Source organism: Melopsittacus undulatus, chromosome 11 (genome assembly GCF_012275295.1).
Source record: "Melopsittacus undulatus isolate bMelUnd1 chromosome 11, bMelUnd1.mat.Z, whole genome shotgun sequence".
NCBI classification, from domain to species: domain Eukaryota; kingdom Metazoa; phylum Chordata; class Aves; order Psittaciformes; family Psittaculidae; genus Melopsittacus; species Melopsittacus undulatus.
Genome location: NC_047537.1, coordinates 14270499 through 14284557, shown reverse-complemented (window position 1 = coordinate 14284557; position 14059 = coordinate 14270499). Strand labels below are relative to the sequence as shown.

The 14059-nt window shown below is 49.5% G+C and overlaps 2 protein-coding genes across 5 annotated transcripts; both read right to left on the bottom strand.

The window, feature by feature from the left end:
* Positions 1-3405: 3405 nt before the first annotated feature.
* Positions 3406-7565, bottom strand: CDK3 (cyclin dependent kinase 3). Of its 3 annotated transcripts, XM_005144281.3 has the most exons (7): positions 7436-7565; positions 6725-6802; positions 6229-6349; positions 5551-5721; positions 5023-5124; positions 4013-4216; positions 3406-3577 (listed from the first exon to the last, which is right to left on the bottom strand). In XM_005144281.3, the coding sequence occupies exons 1-7, from the start codon at positions 7561-7563 to the stop codon at positions 3452-3454; spliced, it is 930 nt and encodes a 309-aa protein (XP_005144338.2). In that variant the 5' UTR covers positions 7564-7565; the 3' UTR covers positions 3406-3451. The 3 variants fall into 3 exon arrangements, with proteins under 3 accessions (XP_005144338.2, XP_030900721.2, XP_030900722.2); XM_031044861.2 differs by lacking the exon at positions 5023-5124; XM_031044862.2 differs by lacking the exon at positions 5551-5721.
* Positions 7566-9496: 1931 nt separating this feature from the next.
* TEN1 (TEN1 subunit of CST complex) lies at positions 9497-14030 on the bottom strand. 2 transcript variants are annotated; one of them, XM_031044863.2, is made up of 4 exons: positions 13941-14030; positions 11869-11965; positions 11604-11761; positions 9497-10331 (listed from the first exon to the last, which is right to left on the bottom strand). In XM_031044863.2, exons 1-4 carry the CDS (start codon positions 14011-14013, stop codon positions 10192-10194), a joined length of 468 nt encoding a protein of 155 aa, XP_030900723.2. In that variant the 5' UTR covers positions 14014-14030; the 3' UTR covers positions 9497-10191. The 2 variants fall into 2 exon arrangements, with proteins under 2 accessions (XP_030900723.2, XP_030900725.1); XM_031044865.2 differs by lacking the exon at positions 13941-14030 and adding an exon at positions 13907-13928.
* Between the last annotated feature and the right edge of the window lie 29 nt (positions 14031-14059).

Sequence of the window (14059 nt, the reverse complement as noted above, 5' to 3'; positions counted from 1 at the left end):
CAGGGCTGTTGCCTTCCTGCAGTTCACCTCTGCCCAGCAGGTGAGTTTGCTTCAGCCTTCCCTTGCCCAGCTCTGTAGGACTGCCCCTCTTGCCAAGGAGATAGAACAGTGCTTGCTTTTAATGCACAATGTTCACGTGGTGACTCTTTCCTGAAGTGCTGATTAAATGATTCTGGGGAAGTGCTCTGTAACTGAAGGACTTGAAGTCCTGGTAATTAGGCAGTCAGTTAATTAGTGTGGATAAAGTGTTCCCCAGCTGTGAGGTGGGAGGTGTTCACCCAGGGCTGGGTTAAGGCATTAAGAGATGATCAGGTGCTTGAATAGGCTCCTTTCAAGGCTGGTCTGCCTTTACTTTCAGAATAAAACCCCACTAAAACCCCTTTTCTTTGATACCAAGTGGTCCTCACCTGCAGAAAATAGCTGGTATCACGTAGTCCTGATGTGTCTGTAGGAAGCACCACACAGCCATGGAGCTTCCCCAGAGCCCAGGTAGGTTGTGAGTTCCTCAGGAGCCAGGTAGTGCTTTTCCTCCCTTCCTGTGCAGAGGGTGATGTTGCTGCATCATGGCTTTTCCAGAGTGCATGTTTCGACACAGCTATTGTTGGGTTCCTTTGTTGGCAGTGGAGTTGGGTCACAAATATTTGAAATTCAGGCTGTTGCTTCATTTTGTTGGGGTAGATGAGCTTTGGTATTTTTATTTGTTTCTGATCTGGAAGAAGGTTGTATGGAGACCTCAGAGCAGCTTCCAGTATCTGAAGGGAGCTACAGGGATGCTGGAGAGGGACTCTTCATTGGGACTGTAGTGATAGGACAAGGGGTGATGGGTTCAAACAGGGGAAGCTCAGGTTAGATATAAGGCAGAAGTTCTTCCCTGTGAGGGTGGTGAGGAGCTGGCACAGCTTACCCAAAGAAGTGGTAAATGCTCCATTCCTGGCAGCGTTCAAGACCAGGTTTGACAGAGCCTTGGGCAACATGGTCTAGTGGAAGGTGTCCCTGCCTGTAGCAGGGGGTTAGAACTAGATGCTCTTAAGATCCATTCCAACCTGAACCATTCTCTGATTTTATGAATGTCCTTGGTATTTATTTTTTAATGCAGATCTTAAGAAAACAAATAAAAAAGCAACTTCTTCTAAAAACAGCTTGTCTGGTACAACACAAGCATTTTCTTACATAGAGGAAGCAACAGAGTATTGCCTCTATGAAATGAAATAACCTAAAAAAACATATGCAAGGGCATATTCCTGTAGCAGAACTCATCCATGTCTCACAAATGTGCCCCTGTGAGCTGGACATTGTCACATAGAGGCTATGAGATGCTGCAGGAGCACAGCTTCTCAGTCTTCCTGCCACGCAGCTCTGGAGGCTGCTGCTGAGCCCAGCCCAGGGGCAGTTTGGCAACATGTCCCAGGGTTCCACTGTGGGGATCTGTCAGGAGTTGTCTCAGGGTTTCACTGCTGGGATGTGTCAGGAGGTATCCTAGGGTTTTGTCACTGGGACTTGTCAGGAGGTGTGGCTGCTGCAATAGGGATTGCAAAGGTCTTTTTGATGTCAGGAATTAAGCAGAGCCACTCGGTGCCTCGTGTTGGGTGGGGAAGAGGAATGAATGGTGGAGGATGTCCTCAACATAAAAGGACATGGAACTGTTGGAACAAGCCCAGAGGAGGCCACAAGGATTATCAGGGGCTGGAGCACCTCCCATATGAAGATAGGTTGAGAAACTTGGGGCTGTTCAGCCTGGAGAAGGCTGCATGGAGACCACAGAGCAAGCTTCCAGTATCTGCAGGGGGCCTATAGGGGTGCTGGGGAGGGACTGTTCTTAGGGACTGTAGTGATAGGACAAGGGGTAATGGGTTGAAACTTAAACAGGGGAAGTTTAGATTGGATATAAGGAAGAAATTCTTTATTGTTAGGGTGGTGAGGCAGTAGAATGGGTTGCCCAGGGAAGCTGTGAATGCTCCATCCCTGGTGGTATTCAAGGCCAGGCTGAACAGAGCCTTTGGTGACATGGTTTAAGTGGGACGTGGCCCTGCATATGGCAGGGGATTGGAACTGGTTGATCTTAAGGTCCTTTCCAACCCAAACTATTCTATGATTCTATGATGCCAAGGAACAGCTGAACTCGGTTTTATACAGGCAGGTCTTGGGCTGAGAGGACTTTTCAGGACATATTCTAAAGTTTCCCTCCCCTGTGCAAGTTGTCTTGTATGTGGTATATGTGGAAGGAGAGTGTTGCTACAGCTCTGTGTGCTCTATGTGTCCCTCTCCATTACTGCAGTGTTTTATCTGTCATGAAAGTCTATGAATGTGATGGCTTTTTGGATAGCATTCTTATGCTAAAATCAGTTCTGAGGATCAAGGTCATTAGGAGGGCACCTGTGTGAGTGCATGAAAAGCAGAAGCACAGAAGTTTGTCTTCCCTGCATTAGAGATCTGTCTTTTGGGTATTTAAAAAGTAGAACATAACTGAACTGGTTTGTGGGAACCTCTGATGGAAAGCAAGCCCAGCTTACCATATCGAGACAGCATTGGCCTGCAAAACCAGCAGCCCAGTGTCCACAGTGGAAGTGAGAGCACATCTCTGCACCTGCCAAGGTTTTGGGCTGGAAAGGATGAAAGAAAGAGAACAAGAGATAAGAAAAGGACAAGAGCTCTGTGGGAAAAAAGGATGAGCCAGACTGGGCTGCCTCACTAGCTGATGGGCTGCCTCTACCAAAGAACAAATGCCAAGCCTTTATTTTTCTTCTGTACTGAAAAGAAAAAGATGTAAAAACCACACCAAAAGTTAGGGACAATTCTCAAATCATTTGAACAACAAAAAACATTTTCAAGATGATAAAGTGAAGGAAACAGCATTATGCCTGGACTGATGACAGACAACCAATGTTCTAGCTGTTACTGTTTCCTGTTTCCAGCTGTATGCATTGTACTTTATGTTAACTGGATCTTTCGGATTCTTGGTCGCAGCTAATGTACAAATTAAGACATCATATAGTGCACTTCAGCTTATGAAAGAACAGATTGTCAGCTCTGTTAAACAGCTCAGATTAAACAACTTGTCTAGTGCTGACAAACCAAGGCTTTGGTAACAGCAGCAGAGGAGGTAAGTGCTCCCGTCCCCACAGTGGAGCTCCGGCACACCCTGCTGTCAGAAACTGCCACCGCACACCTGGGGATGTGCTGGTGCTGGGGGTGCGGGGATGACTCCAGTGCTGGCAGATATCACTGTGTCACCTTAGCTCACTAACGTAAGGACAAACCTCTGAAAGATGATCGCTCACTTATATTTCAATGTTTTACGCTGACAAATACCCCCCCACTTTTGCACGTGACCCATTTGAAAGAGTTCTACTGGCTGTAACTCCAACTTTCCCCCAGCAACAGGCTGAGAGTCAATAAATGTGAGAATGTCCCCTCCAGGCTCCTCAGGAGAAGGGATCCCAACTGTGTTTTCTCATCTGCAGCGTTTCTGCCGCCCATGTTGCTCTTCAGGCTTCTGAGGGCTTCTCTGGAAGAAGTACTGGTGACTGAGGGCTGTCTTGGCCGAGATGCGCTTGCTGGGGTCATACAGGAGCAATTGCTGCCAAGAGCAAACCCAGAAGATTTAGCAGTTTAGAAACAAAATGATGGATTGTACCTGCATGTGGCTGGTCCCAGATGCAGATGTTGGTCCTGCTTTTCCTCCTCTCCAGGCTTTCAGGGTAACCCACAGCTGGAGTTACCATGGGAATTATGTTAGAAGGGTTTCTTCACCCTCAATGCAGTGGTTTCCTAGAGGAACCTGCAATGACAGTCCCACTTTAGAGCCAGGACTGAGCCCTGTTTGATGATTTGGTATTTCTGCAATGGCAGAGATGAGCATTAGAGCCATATCAGCTAATGCACATCCAGATAGATCAGTCCCAAATGTCCCTGCTCTTTTCTCAGTTTGAAAAGGTCCTGCATGTCTCAAGGGTCTTGTTCTGGTGACTCTGTGGTCAGAAAAGTCCCTAAAAACAGTGCATTTGTTACTCACCATCAGTAAGTCTCTACCATCTCGATCTAAGCTGGGAACAATTTCCATCATCTCCTTCCTTGCCCACTGGGGAAAGTTCTCCTTGTAGTCAGGCAGCTGGGTTACTCCAGGCCAGGTCGCCTCAGTGGGAGTGCCCAGAGTGCGAAAGATCCGGAAGAGCTGATCGATCTCAGAGTCCCCTGGAAAGAGGGCCTTCCTGGTCACCTGCAGGGGAAAGAAAAGCCAATTCCCATCTTTCTATCAGCTCTATTTCCTGCTGTAAGCAATCCTATGTCCCAGCAGATGCAAACAACTACACAGGCAGGTCAGTGGTTTGGAAAGCCACAGGTGTCTGGCTGCTTGTTTCCAACTCCTCTCCATGGATCTATGTTCCCCTGAGGCTGCCCCCCCTTTCAGCCAGTGCCTTATTCTTTGTCTCCAGTTCCCTAACACCCATTCTTGCAGGTTAGCTCCTTCCCCTCTTACTTGCCCAGTCTCTGTTGCTTGGCAGCTCCAGCTGCTTCAGGAGCTAGGGATAGTGCTATTACACTGCAGGGATAACAAGAGCCCTTCAAAGTGGTGTATGGATCCCCAGGAGATCCACTCTGTCATGCTATGAGTGTTAGTCCTCTGCAGCCTATTATAGGAACACCTGCAAGAGGAATCTCCTCCCAGGATCAAAATGCTGAAGCAAAAAGACTGAAATTGCCCCTTCTTCAAGGGGAGGCACCAAATTCCCGCCCACCTGGAACTGCAGCCGGACTACCGAGGCTTTGCCTTCTGCCAGGCCCATGAGGGTGGCAGATTTCCTTCTGAACCCACAGTTAAAGATCAGCTAACCGTCATAGAATCATAGAAAGGTTTGAGTTGGAAAGGACATTAAGATCATCTTTAGTGTACTACCCATAAAACACACCCCAGCATAGGGTGGGACCACACTATCACAGATGCTCTATGTCTTGCCCCTTCTTCCCCACTTCCCATTGCAGCTGCATCCTCCCTGCTCATTAAAAAGACTAAACCCATTCTACCATTTCTGCAAAGATGCAGCCGACGCTCCAGATATCCACAGGGGTTGAGTAATATTTGCATCCCAACAGTATTTCAGGGGCTCGGTACCACAGAGTCACTACCTGGTAAGGAACAAACAAACAAGCTTTGGTTGTTTCCCTGGATGAAACCAGAGGCATGGGATCCTCTTTTCTCAGCTATAATGCAGTGACTGTACAAACCAGAGCATGCCAAGGCCAGGCTGAATTAACAAATACCTTAGTGACAGCAAGATTGGGATTAACAGATCATCCTTCAACAGGAGCTTTTGCAACAAATAAATATACCCAATGCAGAGAAGGTGGGAACCCAGCTTGCAGGCAGGCTAGGATAGGAGCAGTCAGCACACTCCATGGGACATGAGGTAGCCCTGTAGCTGCAGCTGATGTTAAGAGCATGTGCTTGTGCAGGCCTGTGCCTCCATTATGGATGAGTAACTTATGCTGCTTTTGTTCACTCACTATGGATTGTGTACCCCACTCTCAGGTAGCAGAGAGCCTCAACAGTACCTCATGAGTGTACGTACGCAGGGGGACACCAAAAGCTCTTGCCAGCCCAAAATCAGCCAGCTTGATTACTCCTGCTTCATTAATGAGCAAGTTCTGCGGCTTCAAGTCCCTGTGGATGACTCTATGTGAGTGGCAGAAGCTCACACCCTGCAGCAGCTGGAAAACGTAGTTCTATGGAGAGAAAAGATTTCAAACAAGGCCACAGTGAAACTACTTTGAAGGCTGGATCTCATTTATAGACCTGAACGGGAAAAAAGACTTTGTTATAATGCAACACTAGACTGGTGGGCCACTACTCAGAGACCCACACAAACCACTCCCACCCTACATGGATACAGAGATTCCAGTCCAGTGGCAGTTCATTCCACACATCTATTACTCTGTAACAAGGCAATTAGTAATAGATCCCTCAGTTGTCCTCTTAAGAGCAGTTTGTGCTGCAGTGAGATGGGCTGGAGAGCCTGGAAACAGCTGGGAAAAGGAAGCACTGAGCAATAGTGTCATGAGGGTTTCCCAGCAGAAATGTTGGAGGTCTGAGAGGTTGAATGCCTCCAGCCAAGGATGAGCCTCCTCAGATGCAGCCCAGGTATGAGCAGCTCAGCGCTGGCTCTGCCCAGCAGAAGGCAGCAAGGACACATGCCTTCTGCCCTGCCTGTTAGCATTCCTTCCACATTGTACCTTGACCAAGCTTAAAGGAAGCCCTCTGGTTTGGGATGAGTCCATGTATTTCTTCAGGTCCTGATTTAGATACTCAAACACCAGATAGAGCTTCTTCTGGCTGTGTATGACATCCAGGAGCCTGCAAAAGAAATACAAGTGCTCCCTTGGGTACCTTTCAGCACGTCCTCCAGACCCAGAAATCCCTGCTCCCACAGAAGGCTCTGCTCTGGGAGTCCATCGGAGCAGGGAGAGACAGATACAAAAGGAGAATCTAGCACAGGACAGCAGCAGCTTGGACCAGCCTGTGTTGCTGGAGTGAAGTAGCAGTGCTGTGAGCTATTGCTGAGAACCAGGGAAGTGTAAATGATTCCTGCATTTTCCTCTTTATTTGGCTCCTGTCCTGCAGTCACGAAGGACGGGAAAACCTCTCTTGCTGCCTGTACCCAGAGCTCCCAGAGCTCCCAGAGCAGGCGCTCATCCATGAGCTGGTGGGGAGGGTTCATCCAGGTCTTACCTTACTATGTTGGGGTGCTTCAGCTCCTTCAGCAGTGAGATTTCTCGGATTGCAGTGCTGGGGACACCCTCCGAGTCCCTGTGGCAGAGACAGGCTGCATAGCACCCACCCCCGGGATCCCACAGCTGTGTCCCTTCTCCCTCCCTTTGTACCCCATCACCCTGTGTGGGGCGGTGTGTCTCTTACTGAGCACCCATGGAGCTGTGTATAAGGCAGGCTGGAATGAGGCAGGGGGAAATGGAGCCATGGGGAAGGAGAAGGAAAGGGTGGTCTTAGTGCAACCTCTGAGGCAGAGCTGGTTTTAGGGCACCTGAAGGCACACTTGCAGAAGGAACAGTGGTTGAGATGCCTGACCCTTGAAGTTGTCTCTGAGAGAGATGAAGTGTTGCAGGCACCATGCCCCTGAGGAACAGAACACCTCCCAAAATGGTGGCTGCTTCCCCCTGCCCTGTACTGTGAAGCCAGAGCCATGCAGGGCCAGGTCAGGCCCCAGCTGCTTGCATGAGCTGATAAGAGACATTTCTTTCCCTCCTGTCAGGCTTTTTTGAGCTTCTTGCCCCATTTCGGACACTGGGCAGGGCTCAGGAGCCTCCTGCTCACCCCCATGACAGGCCTTAGGCCCCAGAGGAGCCATTTGCTTTCCTTCCCCCCCCCCCTCCCCTCAGCACCCTGTGCATGGCATTCCTGGGCCATGGGCTTTTCCCCACTCACGAGTCCAAGCGGATCTTCTTGAGGGCCACCAGCTGCCCCGTGCGCTTGTTGCGAGCCTTGTACACGACACCATAGGTGCCCTCCCCGATCTTCTCCAGCTTCTGGAACACCTCCTGGAAGGGGTCCATGATGCTGCCACTGCCTTGAGATGGCAGCGGGGGTGGCTGGCACTGCTTTCTGAGGAGAAAAAGGAAGCAGGGGGGAAAAACCTAGAGCCAAATGTGTGTGGAAAGGATTTGCTCTTCCCCTGAGCTGCTCTTGGGGTCTGGGTCCCCTCTTGCTGCTCGCCCAGCACAGGGGCCTGCCCTCAGCTGAGGCAGCAGCAGGCAGACAGAGCCTGGTGGAGTCTGGGGGGTGTTTGGGGGTCTTCAAGCCCACCCAAAACACCAAACACACCGTGCAGCAACCAGTACTGGCCACAGTGTGACCCACAGTGTGCTGGCTAAAGCAAAAATAGGGCAAAATGGAGGCAAAGGGTGCTTTGGGCCTGCGGCACAGGGACTGTGCAGCCTGAGGGAGGCTCTTCAGCCCTTTTACAGTGCCCGGCAGCAAGGCGATGCAGGGAAGAGTGAAGGTTCCCTGGGCATGCTCAGGTCACACATACAGCAGAAATGTCTTTTTTCCCCCTTCATTTCTTGTTTCATGTGTTTGTTTTCTCTTCACAATTGTCCCTTGAAGCTTCCCGCTGTGGGCTGTGCCACTCAGTCAGCCTTTCAGATGTCCTTGGTGGGGGTTAATCATTGACTTGATAGCTGACAGAGAGCAAGATTAAAAACCATTATAAAGATTCTGCAGACAGACAGAGCCATTGGGCCCATCCTCTGGAAAGCTTGGGGGCTCCATGTCTCTGGGTGTGCACAGCAGGTCATGGGTGTGTGCATCCACAGTGCAGACCCCAACTTCCAGGTGACCTCCAAAGGACTGTTTTAACCCATTGCTGAGCCAGCTTAACATCTTTGTGCAACTGATCCTGATTTCTGGCAACGTGAAAGAACCAAAGGGCGGTTGTTCTGTGGCTGCAGAGGGATCCACAAGGCTATGGCCAACTCCAGTGTGGGTTCCCCAGTGGATTGTGAAGGTTGAATTTGTTCTCATGTCTCCACTTGAAGTCACTGCTAAATCTGCTCTCTTCTTCATAGTTGGTTGATTTCCTGGTTGAAGTTTTCTTCATAACACTTGTAGGAATCTGGTATTTTGGCTGCTCCCCATCCTGGCATCGTGGCTATTCCCAACCCTCTGGCAAGCCTGGTCATTTGGATAAAATTTAAGCATGGGGAGGAAGGCAGAAGAGACAGGAGATGAGGTGTAAACATAAACCCATCACGACAGGCTCATCACTGTCTCTTCAAGAACCAGGTTAAAATCTTGGCTCTTGAGTTCATGTTTTTGGACTTGGGCAGAACAAAGTGTGCTGAGACAGGGTTTTTGTATTTCTGTAACTGTGTGAATGAAAAACATTCTAGGCTAAACTAAGATTAAAGATTATAGAAAGTACTGTAATTACTGAGCTAGCTCAGGCCCTTGAATCAAGCCTGCTGCTAACAGGGAACTTTGCCAATATGTGTTGTGTTTTGATCTGCTGCTGTGCATTGTACTGCTTCAGTCCCTATTTTCTGAACATTTCACCAGCAAAAAGCAGAAAAGGCTGAATTCCACCTGCAAACCACAGTCCCAGCTGCCTCCAGGTCCAGGGTTTCCTATAGCACAGGAGTCTCCTCTCTTGCACTAACTTATTCTCATCTCACATTAGTGATTTTCGTTCTTTTTGTCGCTGGTTTAATTCTGCCAGGTGGGCTGGGCACCATGTTCTTAAACCAGAGTGGCTCTGATGTAACTTCAACTCCTCTTCCTGCATCTTTTTCAAAGCCAAGCCCTTCCTTATACACCCAGTGCTGAGGAGGAGGCAAACTGCACATCGCCAAGTTTTCTTACATCATCCATCCAGCAAATCCAGGGGTTGCTGCAAGGCCTTTGCATTATGCATTTTTCTTAGCAAGAAAAGACAGGCTGCCTTCTTTTTTAATCTTTATTTAGGAATATATCAATCAAAAGCTTCAAAAAAATGATTTAAGGTCTCCTAAACTTAGCTGTGTCAAGGAAGAAAGTCAAGTTGTGATTCTCAGGGCATTGCAAATATTTAGAGTTAACCCCTCCCCCTTGTAGACCAGCTCCTGAAAACCTGAGGAGGCAGTGCTGCTGGAAATAGTAACTCTTTTGTTTTTCTTGTTTCTTTGCTGGTCAGCCCAGATCTGTGAATGTTTTGCCAGGAATGTTCCTGTATGGAAGCTGAGTCACGGTAACCAAACACATGGAGTCATGGACCTGCAGCCACACAGGGCTCATGAACTTTGTGCTAATGCCCTTCACCCTCTATCTGCCAACAGCCCATACGCTGCTGAGCTTTGAGAGTAAGTTGCTTAACTCCAGGTTCAGAGACTTACCCTGTTTCTGACCTCTCCAAGCCTTGCATTACAAAAGGACCAGTATAACCCAAGTGCTCCCTTTCCTTAACCACCCTTTTTAAACAAACTAACCTACTTCCCAGAGGTTATTTTTAGTGATGACACCTGCATGAACGGGCAACCCACAGGCACACACTGACTCACACAGTCTTCAAGCGTTTCCCTCATCATGACTTTGCCATTTACCACAGCAAACCTCAGTATGTTGCAAACCCACCTTCTAAATTAACTTTTAACACAGCTGTTGCAAATGGCAGTGCAAGGACCAGCATATGGCTGGTCTCAGAGCTGCTGTCAGGACGTGCTCTTTCCCATCTTCTTCTCCTGCCTCTCGCTGAAGTATTTCCTCTGCTCCTGTATGGCTTGTTCCAGCAAGGGCATGTTCAGCCCTTCCACGCAGGTCAATATTCGTGCCTTTACCACGGGACCCTCACCTGGGAAAAACAGGAAGTTTCTGTATAAGGAAAACCAGCTGGAGCAGCTCGGAGGCAAACAGAGAAGTTCCCTCAGGCAGCATATGGCTCCAGCTGGCCAAATAATCATAGCCTGAGAACTTGCAGGAGACTGGACCAGCCACCAGTGTGAGCAGCAGGCCCAGGAGCAGGTTAATTTAGTGATGTGCCTGTTGGCTACAAAATGCTGACACCATGCTCTCCATGCACTGGGGAACACTGAGCCTAGGACATGCCAATGCCTACCATGCAGCATCTGTTTACTTTGTGACTGGATGAAGTTTGGACTTCCCTGTCTGAAACGCAGCAGGGATGGGTTCTAAGCTCATTTCTGAATGCCTCCATGCAGACAAGGACAGAACAAAGCTGGGCTTAGCACAGGCTCAGTGTTGCCTATAACTGACAGTTCGTTGGTAGCATTCAAATGGTAAGAGAGATGCACAAAAGAGGCCAAACCCTGGTGACACAGCCACCATCTCAGCCTGCTCCCCTTCCATCCCTGCAAAATTGGGACAACTCACTCCTAAGCTGTGATAAACAAAGTAGTATGCCTTTCTAAAGGAATTCCACAGCAGTGGCTTAGCCAGTTACTCAGTGCATGTGCAGTGTAGCGTTCCACATGCCACTGAGGGTTTCAATGGCACGAATGCGAATGCTTGCTGCCAGGTGTGGGCAAGACAACAGCAGAGATTTGCTTCCCAACCGCACAGCCCAGCCCAGATCAAATCCCCAGGCAAAGAACCATGCAGCTGGAGTAATGCTCAGGGCACCCAGGAAAGGAAATAACAGGGTTCCCTGCTACACAACAGAGCCTGCTGCATTCCTCACACCCTGTATCTGAGGGCAGGGATATAATTGGAGCCTTTCAAGGATGGCAAAGACCAACCCAGCCAGCTCACAGTGAGGTATTGCTGCAATCAGCCACGTTTGGAGTGAAGATGATATGGTGGCTGGCAATGATGCCAGAAGGTTCCAGTACAGGTTTCACTAAGCCAGTGATGCTGCTGAGGTGCTTCTTTTTTAGAACAAAATCTGTGCCAGAGCATTGGATTTTCACCAAAATAATGGTGGTGGCTCTTCTCATGGTCAATGGGGAGAGACAGGCTGCTCCTGCCCTGAATCACACACTTGTGTGACCAGAGGCTTGCCTTGGCCAACACCAACCTCAGTGACAGCATGTCTGTGTACACAGAGAGCCATGAAGAAGCTGTTGAACAGCAAACAGCAAAGGACACTGGTGCCTGAAGCATTTACCTTCCCTATGTTCGGCCTCTCCCAGGACCATGTAGCAAGATCCCACCTGGGCTTGAAATGGCTCCACAAACTTGGTGTCGACACAAACCTGGTACTGAGCTGAGCTGTGGTGAGCGGTGAGAACAGCTTCAGACCGGGCCAGGTCATAGCAGCATAACCTGGGAATGATTGGTTTGGTTGGAGTGATACAACACTTACAGAGGGAGGGGGGTCAGCCAGTGAAGGAAAAGCCTGGCCTGCAAGGAGAGCAGTGCTCCCTTCTCACCTGCCAAATGTTCTCAGTGCCTCCCCTTCTGGGACTGAGCTGTTGATCTCCCATGGAAAGTAATAGACACCGGCACTTGGCAGCATCTCTGTCAGGCCTGCAATAAAGTGTAAGATCTGAGTTCATACCACCCCAGTATCTGACATAGATACCAGGTGACACTGCTCCAGAACTCTGTCTTTGACCAGGGCCTCCCACCCAGAGAACTGCAGGAGCTTCATAGCTTCTCTGCTGAGTCCTGCTGGCAGCTCAGTGCACATGCGAAGCCCCCAGCATCCTGGCATGAAGAGGGGCTACCCTCCCCTACCACAGTCCAGAATCAACAGCAACAACCAGATCCTCCAGGTCTCCCTTAGGCTATGGATGGGTTGAGAAAGGTTAAGTAAGTGGAAAAAATGGTGACTGAGAAGTTCAGAGAGTCTGAGGGACTGAGATGAAGGAACAGACCCAGCTGCTGGGGTAATGGGGTACCACACAGCAAGATTATGATCCCAAGGCTGTTCTTATTCTGCAGGATAAGAAATTCTGGCAGTGTCTGATCCTGCAGCTGGAGAACAATTACTTGGATACAAGCCTGCCTGTCTTCATCAGGAGTCTAGGAGGATTTAGAAAGCAGCAATGAGTTAGACTGATTTACCTCAAGACAAGACTCAAGTGGGGCCTCCTGTGAGCTGCAAAATAATGGTGGTGGCTCTTCTCATGGTCAACCGGGAGAGACAGGCTGCTCCTGCCCTGAATCACACACTTGTGTGACCAGAGGCTTGCCTTGGCCAACACCAACCTCAGTGACAGCGTGTCTCACCGTGTACACAGGGAGCCATGAAGAAGCTGTTGAACAGCAAACAGCAAAGGGCACTGGTGCCTGAAGCATTTACCTTCCCTATGTTCAGCCTCTCCCAGGACCATGTAGTGACTATGCAGCACATGCAGGCTAACCAGTGCCATAGCTAGGCTGTTGCTATGCCCCAAAGTGGTTTCTTTTGGCATAATTTTTCCTCCAATCTCCCTTGCAGAGGGCCTGTGTTTGGCATGTCTCCATGCTCCATTTACTGTTTTTCATCCTGGTGTTTGCCCCCGTGGGAGGGACCCCCAAGAGCTGCACAATGGCCCAGGTATCCTGCAATGCAGACATAGGGGGCCATCCCAGCAGCTTCGAGGACCCCAATACTGATTATGCAGCAGCAGTGACACAGTGAGCTGTAACCTTGTGGTTTTAATGCCTGGTCAACCCATACATTGGTCAGGGGTTGCAAACTTGCAAAATGCCCCACTGCCATCCCTGATGTGGGAAGCCACTGAGACCAGGGTGATCCTGCTCACCCTGTTCCTGCACAACCCTGGGTGCTGGGTCTGGTTGCCCCATGTCCCTGTGCACAGCCATGAAACCCCTCTGACAGGATCCCAATCAGGAGTGATGGGGGTGGATCTCCTTCACACAGTCTGCAGCTCCCTTCATCTCCACCTTACTTAACCCAGATTTAAAAAGCATGTTCAAGTCTACACCTGCCTAACAGGGCAAAGGCTGTCCTACCTTGCTCGAGCTGTGCAGCACGGTGGGATCAGCCAGGAATGTAGGATGCCCAATGAGCATTTAATGCTTTTTTTAACACATGCCCACCTATGTGCCTGCTCAGTGCACAATTTAATGAACATGTAACCTCAACTGCAGGATGTTGCATGCACATTTACCATACACTTAGCCCCAAGTGAAGCACGTTACATGTTGATATATGTACACCTAATGTAGTACTTAATGCATGACCAAGAGCAGCATGGGCTCTTAATGAACTACTTATTTAATGAACCACAAAATGCCTGGCTGCAGGTGCAGGATGCAGTCTCAATGTGCTGTGAAACTGATCTTAAAGTTCTTTTCCAACCTAGCTGATTTTGTGTAATGCCCAATTTCATACACGCCCAGCTCCCTGACCTTCCGTCCAGCACAGCACTTTGCGCGCAGTTCACTACGCACCCGCTCCAAGGCGCAGCACATTGTATGCAACGTTTGCAACGCTCTATCGTCTGTCTATCTACCTACGTATCTAATCCGTCCGTCCGTCTATCTCACCCACCTCCCCAGCCTGCAGCCCGCGGGCCGGCCCCTTTAAAGCGGGATTTAATGCTCAACCTCGCACCGCTCCGCATCCACCGCTCGCTCCGCCTCTTCCCGCGGGTGGGAACGGTCACGTGG

Excerpts from the sequence above, each read along its gene's own strand:
- CDK3 (XM_005144281.3), bottom strand. The coding sequence starts at position 7,563 with ATGGACCCCTTCCAGGAGGTGTTCCAGAAGCTGGAGAAGATCGGGGAG. Across the intron at positions 6,350-6,724 it reads AAGCACCCCAACATAGTAAG|GCTCCTGGATGTCATACACA; the intron begins GTAAGACCTGGA and ends TTTCTTTTGCAG. Across the intron at positions 5,722-6,228 it reads TTCCTTTAAGCTTGGTCAAG|AACTACGTTTTCCAGCTGCT; the intron begins GTACAATGTGGA and ends TTCTCTCCATAG.
- TEN1 (XM_031044863.2), bottom strand. The coding sequence starts at position 14,013 with ATGCGGAGCGGTGCGAGGTTGAGCATTAAATCCCGCTTTAAAGGGGCC. Across the intron at positions 11,966-13,940 it reads GCGGGCTGCAGGCTGGGGAG|GCCTGACAGAGATGCTGCCA; the intron begins GTGGGTGAGATA and ends ACTTTATTGCAG. Across the intron at positions 10,332-11,603 it reads AGAGGCCGAACATAGGGAAG|GTGAGGGTCCCGTGGTAAAG; the intron begins GTAAATGCTTCA and ends TGTTTTTCCCAG.